Source organism: Eleutherodactylus coqui, chromosome 1, assembly GCF_035609145.1.
Source record: "Eleutherodactylus coqui strain aEleCoq1 chromosome 1, aEleCoq1.hap1, whole genome shotgun sequence".
NCBI lineage: Eukaryota > Metazoa > Chordata > Amphibia > Anura > Eleutherodactylidae > Eleutherodactylus > Eleutherodactylus coqui.
The window spans coordinates 492,115,943-492,139,067 of NC_089837.1; the positions used below are offsets into that span (position 1 = coordinate 492,115,943).

General features: G+C 45.5%; 1 protein-coding gene across 1 annotated transcript in view; it reads right to left on the bottom strand.

The window, feature by feature from the left end:
• Window positions 1-23,125, bottom strand: part of CNTN5 (contactin 5) — an 802,468-nt gene that overhangs the window by 342,635 nt on the left and 436,708 nt on the right. Inside the window, exon 9 of the mRNA XM_066586592.1 lies at window positions 4,196-4,377. Within this exon, the coding sequence (XP_066442689.1) occupies window positions 4,196-4,377 (182 nt within the window). The remainder of the gene's footprint in view (window positions 1-4,195; window positions 4,378-23,125) is intronic.

Genomic DNA, 23,125 nt, shown 5'->3' on the forward strand with positions numbered 1-23,125 from the left:
TTTTAAAATTTGCTTTTAATTAATTTCTTCTTGTATACGGGGTGACCAAGAAAGCGCAATTCTGGCCTTGTATTTTTTTTTCTGACATTTCTTTTTAAAATGCGTTGACATTCTTTGACTTCAAATTGCGATCCTTTGATCGCTCATTAAGTATAGCGCAATACTACAGTATTTCATTATACTTTATTTTGACTAGCAATCTATAAAGATGTGCCTCTTTAAATTAGAACAAGTACATCACTCTGGGGGTATAAACTCAAATGAAAACAAAAATCTCTAAATTGACAATGATTCACCTGGTATGACTGGTCTACCCAGGAAAAGGCAGACCGTCACATCTAAAGTCCAAGATTGCTCAACAGATCATTCAACCAGGTAGGCCAAATGGACCCCTCATCACTCAGGACATCAAACGGGGGGAGAGACTGTCAATGGGACATCCAAAATAAAACCCGGTCATTTGTAGCCGAGAAACCAAAAGGTTAGAGTGGTTAGAGGGGCTAGAGATTAAAATTGAGTACACTTACAGAGAGGGTCTCAAATGAGAACACCAGCTTAGTGTAGATATGCCAAATTGTCAACGATGTCTCTTAAAAGTTAACGTCTAAAAGTTGAGTAGAGAACCGTTTTATTAATTTCTTTGCCTCTAACCCCTGCAGCATTGGGACCTAAGATGTCTTGATAGATGATCATTCATGGCAGCCTTGCGGACCTTCAGAAGACCCCCAGCAGCTATGGCACCCGCATAGGGTCTATTTGGGATTCAGGGCCCCCCAAATGCTAATCTGGGCCTTTAAATGCAACTATCATAATTCACAGCGGCACTTAGAGGTTACACAGCCATGATTCATGTTATCTCTGATCAGGTCAGCCGTCAAAAATCTCCGACACCCACAATGTATTGTGTAGGCTCAGCACTCGAACCCACTCCATACTCAGACATCCGACATGTACAGTGAACATCAGGAAGGGGTTGAACAAGTTATCTAGTTTAGCAAATAAACTTTCCAATACGCTATTAGGAGTTAATAGAAGGAGGGACCCTAATCTGGTGGACATAACAGAGAGGGAATACAAAAGTGTGTCTCTCACTGTGGAGGATCTGGCATTGTATAGCCAGGCCATTGAGCTGTGTAATGCTTCATTTCTCCTGTGGGAGTGCTGCAGGGAAATTGAACACTTACTGCCTGATTCTTCAGCAGATTACAGTTTATCGTCAGTGATCTCTTTTAACATATAGGGATAATAACAGTGCAGAACCCTTGTAAATGTGACTGTGTAACCCTGTCCATTTTCATAGGCTCAAATGTTCTACTTTTATTGTGTTAACACATTTTAGGGAAAGCATTGTCGGGATAATCTGTGTCTGAACTTTGCCGTGTACTTATAGTAATTAGAGACAGCTGCAGCAATATCATTCAACATATTACCCACTCCGATATGAGCAACACATAAAATACAGCGCAGAGAATAAATTATTGTTTTCGGGGCTTTACTGCGATGAATAACAGCGCAGCATCGTATTATCTTTCAGTCCAGATTTCCTCACATATATATAACCATAGTCACCATGCAACCATTCAGCTACAGTACTGAAGGCCGCGTCTTTTGTATTACGGTATGCTTTCCATAAGTGAATAGAGCAATCTCAAGTATAATAGAAATCAAGGCTTTCTACAAAGTGGGGGATATCATATAGCAGTACCCATAATGCAAAGAGGTTCTTCATTAATGCAGCAAGCGGTAGATAAAGAATGCGGTTTAGTTACTGGTATGCCTACTCGCCCTTATTACGCTCTCAGCTCTGAGTCAATTTGACAACAAGCTAAAGGCTTGAGTAATCTAGGACAGACTGGTTGCAAAGGGAATTGCTACTTGATAAGCCCTTATAAAAGCTGGAATTAAATGGTATTTTCACAGCAACCAGTGTTCATATGTGAGCCGGCTTGCCCCTTTTCTGCCAAAACCTTAATATTGGGATACCTGTAAGAAAGCAGGTGAATGCGAATGGCGTGGCAAATATGAAGCAACTCAAACCTGCTCTGAATACATACAGTATCTTACCAAAAATCAAAAAAAGTATTTATTTATATACAGTATGTTAATACTTAGTGAGGCTCCTTTGGCCCTAATTACATCAGATACTATCCACGGCATACTTTCTATTAACGTCTGATACACGTCAGCTGGTATTTCCCTCCATTCATCCTGCAAATGTCTGGAGGGTTCTCTCCAAAAAGATACAGTAGCCTGTCTACAGTGGGGCAAGGAGCATCATCATTGAACAATTGAGCAGCGGAAAATCATTCTACGGAGTGAGGAATCGCGCTACTCTATCTTCAAATCAGTTGGAGGTACCTGTGTATGGAGGATGGCTGGGGAATGCCTTTTGCCTGTGTTAAGTACAGCATAGGTCCCGTTGTGAGCTAGGGATGTGTTACGTGGCATGGTCTTGGTCCGTTGGTTGTAGTGACAAGAACCATGAACATGGCGGTGTACCCTGATATTTTAGACAATAATGTGCTGCCAACAATGTGTCAATACACTGGGAATGGTCAGCTATACTTCCAACAAGACAACACGCCTTGTCACAAATCCAATGTGGATGAGGATATGGATGTTCCATAATTGGACTGGCCTGCACAAATTTCCGACCTGAACCCTCATGGACATCTTTGGGATGTAATGAAATGTCGGGTCAGGAAATGTGAACAGCGTCCATCTTCTTTGAGAGAACTTGGCAGACATTTGCAGGATGACTGGAGGGAAATATCAGATGAAGTGTATCAGACATTAGTAGAAAGTTTGCCATAGAGAGTATCTGATGTCAATAGGGCCAAAGGAGCTATACTAAGTATAATATATGCAAATAAATACTACTTTAAATTCTTGCTCAGGGGTCAAACTTCTTCTGGTAGGATAGTTGTATTTACATGCTACAATCCATAGGAGAGTGCTGTACTTTAAAAATTGCAAACACGGTATGCAGTCCTGAACCTTAATTCATTAACTTAACGCGTCTGAACAACCATCTTCTAACACGGACCTGCCTTTCAAAAGGATACAGCTTCTTTCATAGGTCTTTCACTAGTCTCAAAGGGACCTACCGTAACCAGGGACGATGTTGTGGGCTGTTTCAGGCTCTTCTGCTCACTGTCTAAAGCATGCCAAAGCAGCAGACCTTTACATTGGACAGTCTCATCTTTTGGCCTACTTTGCAGCTATCATCGCACCTGCTGGCATGGGAAGGTAGACTCCCTACGAACTAATGCTCTGTGTCCTGTGATCAGTGACCATCCTTCATTCACTGCTGTGTGGACTCTGCAGGCAGTCGCTTACTCCTCCTTCACGTATGCAACGTCAAAGCCGTTCTAGACCACTTTAATTCACCTGGGCCAGGTTTCTCATTTACTTGGCCATTGTCTGCTGGTCCTGTCTCCTGCTGTAGAGGCAGCAACAGTGGGCCTTTAGTCTGACCCCTTCTGGACCACTCCCTGGGGTCCAAGTTGCTCCTCTAGTAAGAGCTGCAGCCTGCTATGCAGCCTCCACTAATTTCACTATTTCCAACTGTGCCACAACTACACAAAATAGCTCCAATTTGATGCTTTTATTTGGGCCCAACTATTTCCTCTGTCACTGGTGACATACTGGTTGGCAGAGGTAGCACTATTTTCTACTGGGTGCCAAATCTCTGACCCTACTGGGTGGAGCCTACTAATGTGGTGGGCGCATCCTCTGGGGCAGTACTTAGGTCAGCACCCGTCAGAGCAGCTTGTCTACATGAGTCTTCAGTGAGCTTCCCACCACCTTATATACCCTCAACCTACAGCACTTGAATCACAAATTGGATACTCTCCCTTTTCATAATAGTCTAGATACCATTTATTTTAAATGCATGTGTGCTACCCATAGACATCTCTGCAAAAGAGAAGAGAAGAGAAGCCAAGTGAGAAGAAAGCTTAGTCTCACACACAGAGATGATGCTGCAACTAATAGTAAATGTTTTACTATTTCATAGCCACTGGAATGACAGCTTATAGGGTAATCGAACCATTACAAAAAGAAATATATAACCCCCTTCATCACATCTTAAATGAATACAGATCTCAGACTAGTTCAACGAGCACCAATCACCAAATTTACCAAGTTGTCTATAAACCACCACCGTAGTCAGATTTCTTTTGCAAACACTTACTGTATACTTGCAATTGACCTCGGAAGGCATTTTTTCCCCTGGAGTTCTCAGCTTTACATTCATAGGTTCCTGCATCTTCTAGCTGGACATTAGGAATCTCCAGAACCGCTTGTGATTTTCTTAGCCGTGCTTTGCTAGGTATAAACCCGCTGACCTTCCTCCACGAGATGGTCGGAACAGGGCTGAAAAAGATGGAAAGGTACCAATGAAGAAAAAGTGTCCATGTTCTTTCTGTTGCCTGCTAATGTAAGCATTTCATCATTAGAAGTATCGATAAAGTGTGACCACGGTGAAGGCCGGTGCACCACTTGATACATTGCCCATTCCCATAAGGGAAACCTGAGATGGAAATAAGAGTTTAAGGCTTTTAGTGTTGCTTTATCACAGTCTACAGATAATGAATATTGTATAGGTAACTGATCATTTAACGACCTGATTTCACTCGAAGTCACAGTTAACTAATGACTGTTGTAGGCTCCTGAATTGGAAAACTCTTTGGCTCACCGTCCTAGTGTACGGCCTAGATTATATAGGTCATTTAAGAGCTTTATCATGATTCCAAGTGACAGGGCCGGAATGAATTTTTTGTTTGTGTCGATATTTAGTTTATTAGAACTGTCGGAATACTTTAGCAGTTTTGTAGAAGGTTAAGGGGCTAATTTATCCTACAGCTCGTGAAGCACAGTAGAGTTTCATGGTGGAGCAGATGTTTGGAAAACTGGTAGTTGGTTGAATAACTGGATAATTAGATGGCAGCTAGGGGTGTATATGTGCATGTGTGAAATGCACTATAATGCCACGGGACATATATTTATATCATGAGAGGGCGGAGTTTGCATAGAGTTGCATAGGGAGACGATTCCGTTCTATACATGGACATCCGCCAGCAACAGCCACATTCAGCACTCACGTTAATTGTCGCTGTTAACCCTGACAGGAACATTTATATGCCATAATCAGTATTTGGTGGGTCCTGAATGGCTGTTCTGCCATGAGATTGCAAGGTGCTGTTTGGTGGCCATGGAAGCCTGGGGCCTTCTGTTATGACTTATTGAGTATGAAGCCATGCCTGTGGTGTGGATTGATAGACTGCCTGTCAGACAGCAGTACAATGCAATACTAAGGTATTGCATAATACTCTATGAGCTATAAAACGAAGGGGACTTAAAAAAAAAGTGAAAATAAGTTTAAAAAAAGTTTTAATTATTAGAAAAAATAATAGGTAGCAAAAGTTTAAAATTATACCTTTTCCAATATTTATAATAAAAAATGAAAACAAAAAATACTAAACCATATTTGGTATCACTGCATCCATAAAAGCAGCACATTATTTATACTGCAAGGTGAACATTGCCAGAAAAAAAACAACTTAGCTTTTTTTAGGTTTCTCAGTACATTATATGATACATTAAATAGTACAATTGAAAAGAAAAGCAGATCAAAGTAAACGCTGTTCTAATATTGACCACACAAAGATCGACCTAGATTTTTTTGCTGACCGGATAACCCCTCTTAAAAAGAATTGTCTTCATGAGTGAACCCCTTTAACACCCTAAGGACCAGAGTGCTTTGGTTCTAAATGACCAGTCACTTTTTAGGGATTTTACCCATGTGGTGGGTTCACTGCTAGAGATGAGCGAACGTGTTCGTCCGAGCTTGATATTCGTGCGAATATTAGGGTGTTCGGGATGTTCGTTATTCGTAACGAACACCATGCGGTGTTCGGGTTACTTTCACTTCCTTCCCTGAGACGTTAGCGCGCTTTTCTGGCCAATTGAAAGACAGGGAAGGCATTACAACTTCCCCCTGTGTTGTTCCAGCCCTATACCACCCCCCTGCTGTGAGTGGCTGGGGTGATCAGGTGTCCGCCGAATATAAAAGTCGGCCCCTCCCGCGGTTCGCCTCAGATGCCGTGTGAGTTAGATGAGGGACAGTGCTGTTTGTACCGGAGCTGCTGTAGGGAAAGAATTGGTAGTTAGTGTAGGCTTCAAGACCCCCAAAGGTCCTTATTAGGGCCACTGATAGCTGTGTGTTGGCTGCTGTTAGCAGTGGCAATTATTTTTTTTCTCAAAATCGCCTCTGCAGAGCGTTGCACCCGGCATTAGGGACAGAAGTGCTGCATAGGCAGGGAGAGTGTTAGGAGTGAGTGTAGCCTTCAAGAACCTCAACGGTCCTTTATAGGGCCACATTTAACCGTGTGCAGTACTGTCCAGGCTGCTGTTAGCTGTGCTGCATTTTTTTTTTCTTCTCAAAATCGCCTCTGCAGAGCATTGCACCCTCCATTGATACTACAGGGAAAGAATTGTATAGGCAGGGCCACAACACAGTTGTTATTCATTGAATATACGCAGTGCTGCCTTTTGGTGGAAAAAAACTGAAAATAATTGTATTTGTCCTGCCTCTGTCCGTCCTAAGGGCTGTGTGTACGTGTCGGCTGCGTGTGCAACGTTTAAAAATCAGACGCACCCAGCTACGGTTTACTCCTGGCTTCGCCATTTGCTTTCCTTAATTGGGAAAAAAAATACCTGCTCTGCCAGAGTTAATAACTCTGCTACCCTCACGTTCTGTGACACATTAGCAGGGACACAGCACAGTTATTAAACTTAGATTATTCATTCACTAGAGGCAGTGGGGCCTTTCGTTTTCAAAAAACGGAAAAAATTATATTTGGCTGCAGTCTTGCGCCAATTTATTTCCTGCCTGTGAAATCAAATCACTGGTAATACACCATGCTGAGGGGTAGGGGTAGGCCTAGAGGACGTGGACGCGGCCGAGGACGCGGAGGGCCAAGTCAGGGTGTGGGCACAGGCCGAGCTCCTGATCCAGGTGTGTCGCAGCCGACTGCTGCGCGATTAGGAGAGAGGCACGTTTCTGGCGTCCCCACATTCATCGCCCAATTAATGGGTCCACGCGGGAGACGGTTATTAGAAAATGAGCAGTGTGAGCAGGTCCTGTCCTGGATGGCAGAAAGTGCTTCGAGCAACCTATCGTCAACACGCAGTTCTGCGCCGTCCACTGCTGCAAATCCGAATCCTCTGTCTGCTGCTCCTCCTTCCTCCCAGCCTCCTCACTCCACTACAATGACACCTGCTCAGGAGCGGGAACACTCCCAGGAACTGTTCTCGGGCCCCTGCTTAGATTGGGCAGCAGCGGTTCCTCTCCCACCAGAGGAGTTTATCGTCAATGATGCCCAACCATTCGAAAGTTCCCGGGGTCCGAGGGAAGAGGCTGGGGACTTCCGCCAACTGTCTCAACAACTTTCTGTGGGTGAGGAGGACGATGACGATCAGACACAGTTGTCTTGCAGTGAGGTAGTAGTAAGGGCAGTAAGTCCGAGGGAGCAGCGCACAGAGGATTCGGAGGAAGAGCAGCAGGACGATGAGGTGACTGACCCCACCTGGTGTGCAACGCTTACTCAGGAGGACAGGTCTTCAGAGGGGGAGTCAAGGGCATCAGCAGGGCAGGTTGCAAGAGGCAGTGCGGTGGCCAGGGGTAGAGGCAGGGCCAGACCGAATAATCCACCAACTGTTTCCCAAAGCGCCCCCTCGCGCCATGCCACCCTGCAGAGGCCGAGGTGCTCTAAGGTCTGGCAGTTTTTCACAGAGACGCCTGACGACCGACGAACAGTGGTGTGCAACCTTTGTCGCGCAAAGCTCAGCCGGGGAGCCAACACCAACAGCCTCACCACCACCACCATGCGCAGACATATGATGGCCAAGCACCCTACAAGGTGGGACGAAGGCCGTTCACCGCCTCCGGTTTGCACCCCTGCCTCTCCCCCTGTGCCCCAACCTGCCACTGAGATGCAACCCCCTCTCAGGACACAGGCACTACCGCCTCATGGCCTGCACCCACACCCTCATCTCCGCTGTCCTCGGCCCCATCCAGCAGTGTAGTTCAGCGCACCGTCCAGCCGTCGCTTGCGCAACTGTTGGAGCGCAAGCGCAAGTACGCCGCCACGCACCCGCACGCTCAAACGTTAACCGTCCGCATAGCAAAATTCATCAGCCTTGAGATGCTGCCGTATAGGGTTGTGGAAACGGAGTCCTTCAAAAGTATCATGGAGGCGGCGGCCCCACGCTACTCAGTTCCCAGTCGCCACTACTTTTCCCGATGTGCCGTCCCAGCCCTGCACGACCACGTCTCCCGCAACATTGTACGCGCCCTCACCAACGCGGTTACTGCCACGGTCCACTTAACAACGGACACGTGGACAAGCACAGGCGGGCAGGGCCACTACATCTCCCTGACGGCACATTGGGTGAATTTAGTGGAGGCTGGGACAGAGTCAGAGCCTGGGACCGCTCACGTCCTACCCACCCCCAGAATTGCGGGCCCCAGCTCGGTGGTGGTATCTGCGGAGGTGTATGCTTCCTCCACTAAAGCACCCTCCTCCTCCTCCTCCTCCTCTGTCTCGCAATCAAGATGTGTTAGCAGCAGCATGTCGCCAGCAGTCGGTGTCGCGCGGTGTGGCAGCACAGCGGTGGGCAAGCGTCAGCAGGCCGTGCTGAAACTACTCAGCTTAGGCGATAAGAGGCACACGGCCCACGAACTGCTGCAGGGTCTGACACAGCAGACCGACCGCTGGCTTGCGCCGCTGAGCCTCCAACCGGGCATGGTCGTGTGTGACAACGGCCGTAACCTGGTGGCGGCTCTGCAGCTCGGCAGCCTCACGCACGTGCCATGCCTGGCCCACGTCTTTAATTTGGTGGTTCAGCGCTTTCTGAAAAGCTACCCACGCTTGTCAGACCTGCTCGTAAAGGCGCGCCGGCTCTGCGCACATTTCCGCAAGTCCCACACGGACGCTGCCACCCTGCGCACCCTGCAACATCACTTTAAGCTGCCAGTGCACCGACTGCTGTGCGACGTGCCCACACGGTGGAACTCTACGCTCCACATGTTGGCCAGGCTCTATGAACAACGTAGAGCTATAGTCAAATACCAACTCCAACATGGGCGGCGCAGTGGGAGTCAGCCTCCTCAATTCCTTTCAGAAGAGTGGGCCTGGTTGGCAGACATCTGCCATGTCCTTGGTAATTTTGAGGAGTCTACCCAGGTGGTGAGCGGCGATGCTACAATCATTAGCGTCACCATTCCTCTGCTATGTATCTTGAGAAATTCCCTGCAAACCATAAAGGCAGCTGCTTTGCGCTCGGAAACGGGGGCGGGGGAAGACAGTATGCCGCTGGATAGTCAGGGCACCCTCCTGTCTATTTCTCAGCGCGTACAGGAGGAGGAGGAGGAGCATGAGGAGGAGGAGGAGGAGGGGGAAGAGACAGCTTGGCCCGCTGCTGACGGTACACCGGCTGATTGCCTGTCATCCTTTCAGCGTGTATGGCCTGAGGAGGAGGAGGAGGATCCTGAAAGTGATCTTCCTAGTGAAGACAGCCATGTGTTGCGTACTGGTACCCTGGCACACATGGCTGACTTCATGTTAGGATGCCTTTCTCGTGACCCTCGCGTTGCACGCATTCTGGCCACAACGGATTACTGGGTGTACACACTGCTCGACCCACGCTATAAGGAGAACCTGCCCACTCTCATTCCCGAAGAGGAAAGGGGTTCGAGAGTGTTGCTATACCACAGGACCCTTGCGGACAAGCTGATGGTAAAATTCCCAGCCGACAGCGCTAGTGGCAGAAGGCGCAGTACCGAGGGCAAGGTAGCAGGGGAGGTGCGGAGATCGAGCAGCATGTACATCCCAGGCAGTGCAACAGTCTTTAAGGGCCTGGCCAGCTTTATGGCTCCCCACCAAGACTGTGTCACCGCTCCCCAGTCAAGGCTGAGTCGGCGGGAGCACTGTAAAAGGATGGTGAGGGAGTACGTAGCCGATCGCACGACCATCCTCGGTGACGCCTCTGCCCCCTACAACTACTGGGTGTCGAAGCTGGACACGTGGCCTGAACTAGCGCTGTATGCCCTGGAGGTGCTTGCTTGTCCTGCGGCTAGCGTCTTGTTGGAGAGGGTGTTTAGTGCGGCTGGGGGAATCATCACAGATAAGCGTAGCCGCTTGTCAACTGACAGTGCCGACAGGCTAACACTCATCAAGATGAACAAAGGCTGGATTTCCCCAGACTTCTGTTCTCCACCAGCGGACAGCAGCGATACGTAAGCAATACGTAGGCTGCACCCGCGGATGGAAGCTACGTTCTCTCTCACCATCCAAAACGGGGACATTTCTGCTTCATCAATCTGTGTCTAATATTCCTCCTCCTCCTCCTGCTCCTCCTCCTGAAACCTCACGTAATCACGCTGAACGGGCAATTTTTCTTAGGGCCACAAGGCTCACTCAAATAATTTTTCTGAACAATTTTTATAAGTTTCAATGCGCTTAAAAGCGTTGGAACTGTAACTTGAACCAATTTTTCGTTACACTGGGCTGCCTCCAGGCCTAGTTACCACTTAAGCCACATTAACCAAAGCGATTAATGGGTTTCACCTGCCCTCTTGGCTGGCCATGGCCAATTTTTGGGATGTACATTAGTACTGTTGATACAGCAATTTTTGTGGGCCCTCGCCTACAGTGTAATCAAATTAATTTTTAGCCCACCTTCATTACAGCTGACGTTACATCCGCTGTGTTGGGCAATGCAATGGGATATTTCTATGTACCGCCGGTGGCTTCCTGGCACCCACCCAGGCAGTGGGTCCACAGGGAGTTTAACCTACATGTGTCCACTTCTAAAGAAACCCAGTCAGACTGGGGCATGCAGTGTGGGCCGAAGCCCACCTGTATTACGCACGACATTACTACCTCAGCTGTGTTGGGCAATGCAATGGGATATTTTTATGTACCGCCGGTGGCTTCCTGGCACCCACCCAGGCAGTGGGTCCACAGGGAATTATAAATGCATCTGTTTCCACTTGTAAAGAACCCCAGTCTGACTGGGGCATGCAGTGTGGGCCGAAGCCCACCTGTATTACGCACGACATTACTACCTCAGCTGTGTTGGGCAATGCAATGGGATATTTTTGTGTACCGCCGGTGGGTTCCAGGGAGCCACCCATGCTGTAGGTGCACACGGAGTGTAACCTACATGTGTCCACTTCTAAAGAACCCCAGTCAGACTGGGGCATGCAGTGTGGGCCGAAGCCCACCTGTATTACCTGTATTACGCACGACATTACTACCTCAGCTGTGTTGGGCAATGCAATGGGATATTTCTTTGTACCGCCGGTGGCTTCCTGGCACCCACCCAGGCAGTGGGTCCACAGGGAATTATAAATGCATCTGTTTCCACTTGTAAAGAACCCCAGTCTGACTGGGGCATGCAGTGTGGGCCGAAGCCCACCTGTATTACGCACGACATTACTACCTCAGCTGTGTTGGGCAATGCAATGGGATATTTTTGTGTACCGCCGGTGGGTTCCAGGGAGCCACCCATGCTGTCGGTCGACAGGGACTTCACAATAGGGAGTTGTACCTGCCTGTGTCTATGAATTAAAAAGCCCGGTCTAACTGGGGCATGCAGACACCTTGACAGAATGAATAGTGTGTGGCACATAGGTTCCCCATTGCTATGCCCACGTGTGCAGCTCCTGATGGCGGTGGCACAGGATTCTATTTCTCATTGCTTCTGTACAGCATTGTGGGCTATCGCCCCGCCCCTTTTAAAGAGGGTCGCTGCCTAGCCGTGCCAACCCTGTGCAGTGTGTGCCTGCGGTCCCTCGTCATGGCAGACGCACTTCTAAATAGACATGAGGGTGGTGTGGCATGAGGGCAGCTGAAGGCTGCGCAGGGACACTTTGGTGTGCGCTGTGGGAGGGAGGGGGGGCGGTTGGGCAGCATGTAACCCAGTAGAAGTGGCAGTGGAGTGTCATGCAGGCGGTGATTGTGCTTTGTTGGAGGTAGTGTGGTGCTTAGCAAAGGTATGCCATGCTAATGATGGCTTTTCAGAAGTAAAAGTTGTTGGGAGGGGGGGGGGGCCCACTCTTGCCGGTATTCTGGCTTAATAGTGGGACCTGTGAACTTGAGATGCAGCCCAACATGTAGCCCCTCGCCTGCCCTATCCGTTGCTGTGTCGTTCCCATCACTTTCTTGAATTGCCCAGATTTTCACACATGAAAACCTTAGCGAGCATCGGCGAAATACAAAAATGTTCTGGTCGCCCATTGACTTCAATGGGGTTCGTTATTCGAAACGAACCCTCGAACATCGCGGGAAGTTCGTTTCGAATAACGAACACCCGAACATTTTGGTGGTCGCTCATCTCTATTCACTGCCCAATTTTTTTTCCCTTCAGCTACTCACATTTTTATTTTATTGGGTAATTTATTTTTTACTTATTTTTGTAACTATTTTTTTACCATCTGTGACCCCCATGATGTCATATACGACCTCCGGGGGTCATTCACATTGTTTTTAATTTCCTACTTTTCCCCTGTAGTTGTGGCATTTATAGGAGCCCCAGTTACAGGGAAACATCTCTGTGCAATTTCAGTAGTCACTAACAGAGCTGATCAGAGTGTGCTAGGACCCTGCAGCTCTGCTGTGACAGACGATCCCGGCGGGCTTCTGCTTGATTGCAGGATCAGAGGGTTTAATCTGTAAACTATATAAATCCGTACATTTACCATGCGTGGTCCTTAAGACTGGGGTCACACCGGGAAGAATCTCGCCAGAAATCCTGCAGTTTTTCTGCAGCGAAAAACCGCAAGATTTCCGCCGGGAAAGTGCAGCTTCAAAACCCACGGCATTTAGCCGCGGGTTTTGGAGCGGCTTGTCCGCATGCTTTTCCATTGCGGCTGGCGCTTCCATAGAGAGGAGCGCGGCCACAACAGAAAAAAAAAGGCATGCTGCGGCCAGGTAATCCACGTCGCAGTGCCAGCTACTGCCAGCTTTGCCGCAATGGATGGTGGGTAACCCCGGGATTAGCGGCCGCAGGCGGATTTACCGCAGCAAAATTCTGCACGGAATTTCCATGGCAAATCTGCCCTGTGTGAACCCAGCTTAAGGGGTTAAACAATCTTTCAATATAGTAATTTGCTATATATTAAAGGGATTTTTCTAGGACTTTTACTTTCAATGACCTATCCTCAGGATAGGTCATTAATAGTTGTTTTGCGGGGGTCTTCCACTTGGGACCCCCTTTGATCAGCCATTCTCCTAGCTGTTGTCAGTGCGGATAGTGCTGGAAGCAGATTGTGATGTTAACATTGCAGAAACTCAGGTTGGTACAGCTTCAATTCAGTGGCATATATCATCAACAGTAAAAGTCCTAGAAAGCCCCTTTAAGATGCAGTAGTGGCTCTGCGGCCATTTGTCTATAGCATTTCTAGTAAGCAGCCATTCACATCAGAGTTTGCACAACATTTCTATGTTCCAGTGATGGCGAACCTCTTAGAGACCGAGTGCCCAAACTGCAAACCAAAGCCCACTTATTTATCGCAAAGTGCCAACATGTCAGGGGGGCGGGGCTTATCACAACATATTTATGTCATTGTAAAAAGGAAAGGGCTGTTTCAAAATAGTCAAAGTGCAGATTTTGACTACTTTTTTGAAGCGTAATTTGCCATGGAAATTTCTGCTAAGGACATTCTGCAGCATTTCAGCCATGAGTAAAGATACCCCATCAGTAATAGTGACCTTCAGAGCGAACACAGCAGAAATAGTGACACCCCACAGTGGCCCCTGTAGTCATAGTGACATCTCACAGCAACCTTAGTAGTAATATCGACACCCCACAGCAGCCCCCAGTAGTAATAGTGACATCCCACAGCAGCGCCAGTAGTAATAATGACATCCCACAGCGGACCTAGTAGTAATAGTGACACCTCACAGTGGCCCCAGTAGTAATGGTATTACTACTAGGGCCAATATTGGGGACACTATTACTAATAGTATCTCTTATATCAGCCCCAGTAGTAATAGTACCCCCCTGAGACCCATATACTTACCCCCTGCTCCTCGTCAAAGCGTCGCTGCTGACGCTGATCCCAGGTGCACACTGTGATGTCACTGTGCTGCCGGACGCCTCCTCCCCTCTGCTCTCGCAGAACCAAGGAGGAGATGTCAGGGGAGGGGGAGGAGGATCCCGGGTGCACACTGATGTCAGCAGTGCCGCTGAATGAATAGCGGCAGGGGAACCGCGGCCCCCGGACGGTATTTACTGCCATGGTAAGCAGCCACCGGCAAGCGTCCCATAGGTTTGCCACCACTGCTATGTTCTGTTGCTCTGCTCTGTTATAGTGGTGCTGGATTTGGCATATACTAAATAAATAAATAAATCATGGTATTTGTATAGCGCCAACTTATTCCGCAGTGCTTTCAGGTAATTATTAGAGATGAGCGAACGTGTTCGGCTCCGCCCCTTTTCGCCCGAACACCGAACTTTGCGAGCAATTCCGTGCTCGGGCGAAAAAAGTTCGGGGGTCGCCGTGGCAGCGCGGGGGGGGGGGTGCAGCGGGGAGTGGGGGGGAGAGGGAGAGAGAGAGGGCTCCCCCCTGTTCCCCGCTGCTGCCGCCCGCGCCGCCGCGCCTTTCCCCGCCCCCCGGCGCCACCCGAATCTTTACGCGCGGACACTGAAGTCCTCGGTAAAGCCGGTGTCCGGGTGCGTAAGTGTTCGTTAAGAACACGTTCGCTCATCTCTAGTAATTATTACTTATTACCCCCCCACCAAGCTGGGTTCTCATTTTACCAACCTCAGAAGGATGGAAGGCTGAGTCAACCTTGAGCCAACTACCTGAATCAAGGGATTGAACTTGCCACCTTCAGGTCATATGCAAGAGCTTACACTCTGTGCCACACGAGGCACACTAACGGTGCCCAGCGGATCCCGTTGACTATATTGGGGACTGCCGAGTTTCCATTATGCTGTTAGGCATCTTAATGCAAAAAAAAAAATGGCGCTGCATTCTGTAATATTTTTTTCAGTAATTTTTGATGGAATTTACAAATGGAACCAGTGAATGAGCCCACAGGCTTAAATAAAGAATTATATAATATAAAGTCAACTTGAGGAGGTCAGTATCCTACAACTCATGACAATAAAGGGTTAGGGTTACCCCAAAAATATTGCAGCTTGTTTCGCTCTATATAATGTCAATTAGGTAAGGAAGTGTTACTGGTTAATGTGTCCTGCCCCTTTACTGCGTCCTTAAGATGTCTGTGAATAGTGCTCTGAATTCTCTAGATAGATCCTTCGGAGAAGTCCTCATAAACATGGAGGCCAAAGGCTTTATATAGTGTGAAGGCCGTAGAAAACTTTGCTGATTCAAACTGAGGGGAATCAATAATGCATAGAGAGAAGAGAGATGATATTTTAAGTGAAATACATTAACTTTTACCTTTACAACGTGAGGATCGACATCGTTTGGAATGATAATGTGATCATTTTATCTGCCAGTTTTACATTGCTTCTCTAAGAGTTTAAAAGGGCAGATTTTATAAACCTTGCAGAAGTTCAAGGAGGAAACACTTGAGTTCAACCCCAAACTACAGATAACAGGATTTAACTTTAGAAGATACTAGCATTCTACTTTGAAGGTATTAACATGAAGATGTATCTATTTTCCATCCATTCATCCATTATGATGCTTAAAGGGAACCTTCTGAGCACCATAAACTATGTTATTCTGCACATAGGGCAGATCGAGAGGACTACAGGGATGGGCATATCTATCCATCTAAGATCGATCTATCTATATATCTCATACCTATCTATCTCATACCTATCTATCTCATAACTATCTATCCCATATCTACCTATCCCATATCTATCTATCTATCTATCTATCTATCTATCTATCTATCTATCTATCTATCTATCTATCTATCTATCTATCTATCTCATACCTATCTATCTCATAACTATCTATCTATCTATCTATCTCATATCTATCTATCTCATATCTATCTATCTATCTATCTATCTCATATCTATCTATCTCATATCTATCTATCTATCTCATATCTTTCTATCTATCTCCTATCTATCTATCTCATATCTATCTATCTATCTCAAATCTATCTATCTCATATCTATCTATCTATCTATTTATCTATCTATCTATCTATCTATCTATCTCATATCTATCTATCTCATATCTATCTATCTCATATCTATCTATCTATCTCATATCTTTCTATCTATCTCCTATCTATCTATCCCCTATCTATCTATCTCATATCTATCTATCTATCATCTATCTATCATCTATCTATCTATCTCATATCTATCTATCTATCTCATATCTATCTATCTATCTATCTCATATCTATCTATCTCATATCTATCTATCTATCTCATATCTATCTATCTATCTTCTATCTATCTTCAATCTATCTCTCTATCTATCTCCTATCTATCTTTCTATCTATATCCTATTGATTTATCTATCTATCTATCTATCCCATATCTATCTATCTATTTCCTATCTATCTATCTATCTATCTATCTATCTATCTCATATCTATCTATCCCATATCTATCTATCTATCTATCTATCTATCTATCTATCTATCTATCTATCTATCTATCTATCTATCTCCTATCTATCTCCTATCTATCTCCTATCTATCTATCTATCTATCTATCTATCTATCTATCTATCTATCTATCTATCTATCTATCTATCTATCTATCCATTTATCTATCTAATATCTATATAGTCAATGGGTTCTATCGAGCCTTGCTTAGTTTTTCTAGACACGGAACCGTTCGGCCACAGGGATTTCCCCTTGCTGCTCACCGAATGGAGGAGGAAAGTGGAATCCCTAGCGCGATCCCCAAGTGAAACCGCCCAAATAGCGTGACGTAACAGTATTCGAAGTCTTTGCCCTATATGAACTTACAATTTACAGAAACAGAAGGCAGACATAATAAATAGATCCCGGTTATCGCCATGTTTTCATATACATGTGCCATTTTTGGCAGCCTTCTTGTATCCCGCAGCAGTGTTATTAGAGTCTTTGTTACTTTAGTAATAGGGGGTGAGGTGTTTGGCACATTAAATCACTCTCCCCACTGAGCACACTATTTAAAAGTCATCCCTTTGCTGCCGGTCTGTAGGTGGGAGGATTCCGTATAGCAGGCAATCAGTACAAAGACGGCAATGATTCGCTGGCTTCAAATAAGACAATCAGTAGGGGCTCCAATTCAAGGAGATTTATTCAAGAGACAACAAAGTCTATAAAGAACAACAACAAAAATGATTCAATTTCAAGAATATTTGTTTTTTTTCTTCATCTCAACAAAGGCTTGCGGAACCTTTAAAGTTATTCCATTTCACAGAATCCTAATTGGGAAAGGGTGCCTTTGTTTTATTAGGCTGAAAATGCATCTGGCATAACCGGCATCATCGGTTTACAGACAATGGAGGGAAGGAAATGTACGGAGCATGACAACTGTGAGGCTGATTACTTGAAACATCTCTCCTGTCCTGATGAGGATGGTACATTGCATATTTAAGTGCTGTGAAAATAGGAATCATGACAGATTTCATTGACGACTAAAGTGAGAGTAGTCCGGAAGATAGTTTATAGTAAACAGCATAATCATGGCTTCTCTTCCATGTCTGTGATATACTATGTATTTCTGGAGAAGATATGCAGCATAGCAATAGCAATATCCTTAAATTACTGTATTTGGTGCAAACTGCCCTATTCCTGCCTTCAAAAATGAAAAACCTTGAAAAAAAAAACCTCCAACAGAGCGCCAGAGTAAGCTGAGTCTCAAGGGTGGTTTCACCGCAGATCCGGAGGTTCCATCACAGATCCAGCTGAAAATAGTAAAAAAAAAGCTCTGTATGTGACACTTTTATCTTCCGCCTAAAAGTCGTCCAGCTGGGCAGAAAGCAGGCGGACTCCATTATAATCAATGGGTTCCACCTGGAGCTGTTCGGCTGGAACCATTCAACCACGAGGATTCCCTTTTCCTGCTCCCCGAATGGAAGCCTCGTGGTCGAACTGGACTCCCCAGTGCAGGTGTGAAACCACCCTTACTTGTTCCTGGCTGTACTTCGGTTTTCTCTGACTCTTACGCAATGACATGACGTCCTTGAGAAGCAGAAGCCAGTCATCAATGTATGCCATGCTGTTAGCATGAATGTTATGTCATATCGGCAGGCAACAATTGGCTGCCATATTCACAGGACACCATGTCAATTGGATGTGAACCAATCTCGCCACACACCGGTTTGGCTTTTAGCTTAGGGCTATCTATAGAGGCAGAACCTGGGGAACCTCAGTTTTTACCCTTGACCCCTCCAAGAGGGATATCGTCTTAGCTGTGGAGTTCCCAGGCCATTACTTGTGTAGATAGCTCCAGTGGTAGCGTTGCTGATGCTGTACAATGCAGAGATATGTGGTGTGCACTGGAGCATAGTAGACAGACAGGTGTCGGTCAGGGCCAAGCAGAGGTTCGTGGCAGGCAGTTAAAGTTCAGAAATCAAAGTTGAGGTGAGGGAGCAGGGAAGTTGGGATAGCCGAGTCAGGCAGTAGGCAAAACTGGATTGTGCACAAACTGTGGCTTTACCACAATGACTCTATGACATCTATGAAGTGTTAAGCGTTCAGAATATTAAACAAAATGTGATTGTTCTCAGTAAGAGAAACCAAGTAATCTTGTAGATATGATACCTTTTAATGGCTAACAAAAATACATGATGTTATAGCGAACTTTCAAACTTACTCAGGGTTCTTCCTCAGGCTTAAAAGTATCATATCTACAAGATTACTTGGTTTCTCATACTGAGTACAAATCTCATTTTGCTCTACCGGCTAACACCGTACCAAACTTTTTTCTTGGACATATTGCAGTTCAAAAGACAAACAAAAAATAGAATTTTTAAAAATGTCCCTCAATTTTGGCATTTTTAATAAATATACACAATTCATAATGGTCTACGTTTACCACCTAAATAAAGCATAATATGTGACAAAAAAGCAATGTCAGGATTATTTGGATGTGAAAAACCTTTAAAGCTATTATCACTTAAAGTGACACATGCCCGATTTCCAAACTTTGGCCAGGTCATTCAGGCATAAACAGGTTTGGTTTTGAAGGGGTTAATCTCACCTCCACAAAAAAATAACATAGAAAAATGATTAAAGTGTTGTATATTCCCGAAAAATGGTATAAATGAAAACTAAATGTCAGGGATCAAGCCCGGGACCTCCTGTGCTCCAGTCAGTAGCTCTCCATGCTGAGCCATCCAGCCCTTTGGACAGTTCCCCTGCATGACTTTTGGTTTGTTCCCAGATCCTGCAAATCCAGTCTGTGTTTTAATTCCGCCCTGTTCCTAATTAGGCTCACTATAAAAGCCTGGCCCTGCCACTTCTCCAGTGTGTGATTATCATGCTGCATAGCCTTAGTCAAGCTCCTCTCCCGCCTGCTCCTCTGCAACCCTAGCTGAGACCTACCAATACCGACCTCTGCCTTTCCTCCTGACAACGGAGGAAAAATACATGAGTATTTTATGAGTTGTTATGGTGCAAAAGTAGTAAAACATAGTAAATCATCATTGCTCTTGGAATGCACCGATGAACAAACCTGAAAAATAGGTAGGCCATCAGAGCTCTTAAATAGGCCAGTCACAATGCTGATCTTTAGTTCTAGTCACAAAGAAGACATACTCGTGTAAAGAAGTAGATGGAAATAAAAAAAAGAGACTCAATAATTATTTCCCCTCAATGCCTGTGAATTAGAAAAAGCGTAAAATGTCATGGTGAATGGAAGTAGCAATTGGTCAGAAGTAGAAATAAATTCCCTGATGTGAATCCCGTGTAATGGCTGGGGGACGTAGATAAGAACTTGTTACATGCTCACCAAAATAACGTCATGTTGTTACTTGATGGAATTGAGTAAGATAACCTCTAATTGCTTAACGGGACACATCTTTTGTTGCTGGCTATGTATAAAAGCAGGAGGAAATGATAATAATGTCTGCTGCTCCGACTGTTATTAGCAGTACTGGAGGTGGAAACTAGCATATAATAAAGGGAACACAGTGTGAGCGCATTCTCTTAATGTCACATCCCGTATCTCATTTTAAAACTCCCTCTAGGTGTAGATTTGTTCTGTTGTTACGCTGCGGATTTGTTATTCTGTGTTTAACAACATAATATCTCAAGTTAGTATTAACTTTAAAAAAAGGTGACATTTTAGAATACACACAATGTTCGGCTAAATACTCCGCCGGCAGGTACAGAAAGTAAGGACTCGTAGGTACCATTAGCTCATAGACCGAGTAGCCGTAACATTAAATTCAAGATTGTGTAGTTTGTGTCATCGAAAAACAATTCTGTCCCATCACAAGTGTCTTGGGGTATCTGGCACTAAGACTTTAGCAACAAATTGTTTAAGTCATGAGAGATGGCCTCCATGGATCAGACTTGGTCTTCCAGCACATCCCACAGATGTTGATCTCACTGAGATCTGGGGAATTTGAATGCCAAGTCTTCACCCTTTGAATTATTTGGTTCAGAAATGCTATCTTTTCTCCTTAGGGAGAGCACCTAGACGGTGAGTGAGTGAGTGAGGAGACTTAAAAGGCCATTCATGCTCCTCTGGGTAATATGCAAATAAGGGAGATGGAACTATACCTATTGGAAGGCAGCATTCCTTCAAATCCCTGTTAGACTCTTTATAGAAGCCTTGTAATAATTCCCCGTCATTGTTACAAGGCTTGTGTAAAGAGTTTAACAGTGATTTGAAGGAATACTGCCTTCCAATAGGCGGCATTGTGGAGGTATCGTTCCATGTCCCTTATTTCCTGAATTATTTGTCATGTTCCTCGGATCTTTCCTGTACGTTTTTTGCAGTAGGGCCAGGCAAATTACTTAGCGATTCCTGCTTTGAGCAGGGGGTTGGAACGGAAGGTCCATTCCAACTCTACCATTCTATGAATTATCCTGCTACTAAGGGCACTGCCATTATGGGTTACCAAGTACCCAGAAAAAAAAATGCCAAGGACAGCACACTACCTTCACCTTCTTCCCATAGTGCATCCTGATGCCATCTCCCAGGTAAGTGATGAACACGCACATAGTCATCCATATAACGTAAAAGAAAATGTGATTCATCAGACAGGCCCACCTTCTTCCATTGCTTCATGGTCCAGTTCTGATGCTCACATGCCATTGTATGTGCTTTCTGCGGCAAACAACGGGTACTCTGACCAGTCTGAGGCAGTTCAATCTCATACACCGCAAGCTGAGATGGCCTGTGTGATCTTCTGTAGCATCAAACCAGATGAACTAGTCCTTGTTTTCCACCAGCATCAATGAGACTTGGGTGCACATGATCCTGATATCGTGTTCACTGGTTGACCTTCCTAGGTACTAACCATTTCATGCTGGGAACAGGCCAGAAGACCTGCTATTTTGGAAGAGCTCTGACTCACTATTTGGCTCTTATTAAAGTCCCTCAGATCTTTCATTTGCCCATTTTTTCCTAATTCCAACACATTAACTTCAAGTACTTTCTGTTCCCTTGCTGCTTAATATACTGTACAGGACAGGAACCAGCGTCATCAGATAATCCATGTTATTCACTTCATCTGTCAGTCTAATCATCATCAAGCCAATAGATGCCACTTTTGCTATAGTCTTGATGAGTGCAGTATTCAGAAGTCTTACTACAATGAATAAATGTTGCCAATAGTACAAGTGTTTATAGCTCAAGGTCATATATTATACATGCATTATATTTTCATCCTGCTATGTTTGACACTGACATTCTCAGTTTATAGACTGTAAATACTTCTTCTGTTTGTATCTCCAGAGGTGCTTAGAATAACTACTGGCAAACATAGATATACAATCCATTCCTGTATAAAGGGCCTGACATTGATATGAAGGAATGCTGTCATCCAATAGGTGGCGCTGCAGAGGTAGTAATTCCATTTTTCTTATTTGCATAAGTTACCCAGAGGAGCTTGCATGACGTTACAAGTCTCCTCACTCACCTTCTAGGTGTCCCCACACCCCTTTTGACTGCTCTCCTTGGGGAGAGACTATACCATCCCCACCCACTCACCCTATAGGTGTCTTCACACACTTTTTGGGTGCTCTCCTTAAGGAGACACAACACCCCTCCGGAGCCATGTTAGTCACTAAAACAGCTGAGGAGAAGGAGGACCTCAAAATGTGATAAAGGGAGGATTGAAAAGTATTATTTTTGGATATTTTAATAAAACGAAAAATAAAAAAGCGTTTAAAGGGGTTGTCTATCTTGTAAAATATATTTTTGTTAGAAAGGTCTAAAGAAAATGAGCTGATGACAAGATATTTTGCATCTGGGACTTCAGCAATCAACTATAATCTTTTAAAGATGCTAGAAACGAATGTTTATTTCGTCTGCAGTTCCAACGTGGGGGAAATTTCATCGTGCCCAATAAAATCAAGTGGCCGTCAATATAATGCATGGACATGTTGGTTCCTCCAGAGCAAGGCTCTTGATCACTGCTTTCAGGTACCATATGTAGAGATGAGCGAGTATACTCGCTAAGGCACATTACTCAAGCGAGTAGTGCCTTAGCCGAGTATCTCCCCGCTCATCTCTAAAGATTCGGGGGCCAGCGGGGGTGACAGGTGAGTTGCGGTGAGGAGCGGGCGGGAGAGAGGGAGAAAGAGATCTCCCCTCCATTCCTCCCAGCTCTCCCCCACCGCTCCCCGCCCCCCGCCGGCCCCCGAAACTTTAGAGACGAGCGGGGAGATACTCGGCTAAGGCACTACTCGCTCGACTAATGTGCCTTAGCGAGTATACTCGCTCATCTCTAGCCATATGGCTAATGCAGGTTGATGAGAGACTCCTCTCTATTAACTTAAAATTCCAAAATAAGATACAGTATTTGAGATTGATCTTATACATCAGACAGTCTGTTAAAGGGCTCAGTCACACGGGCGTTGTAACATGCGTTTTTCCGCACGTCAAAAAATTTGCACTAGATAGAACCAATACTTTTCAATGGCAGTGGTCACATGTGCTG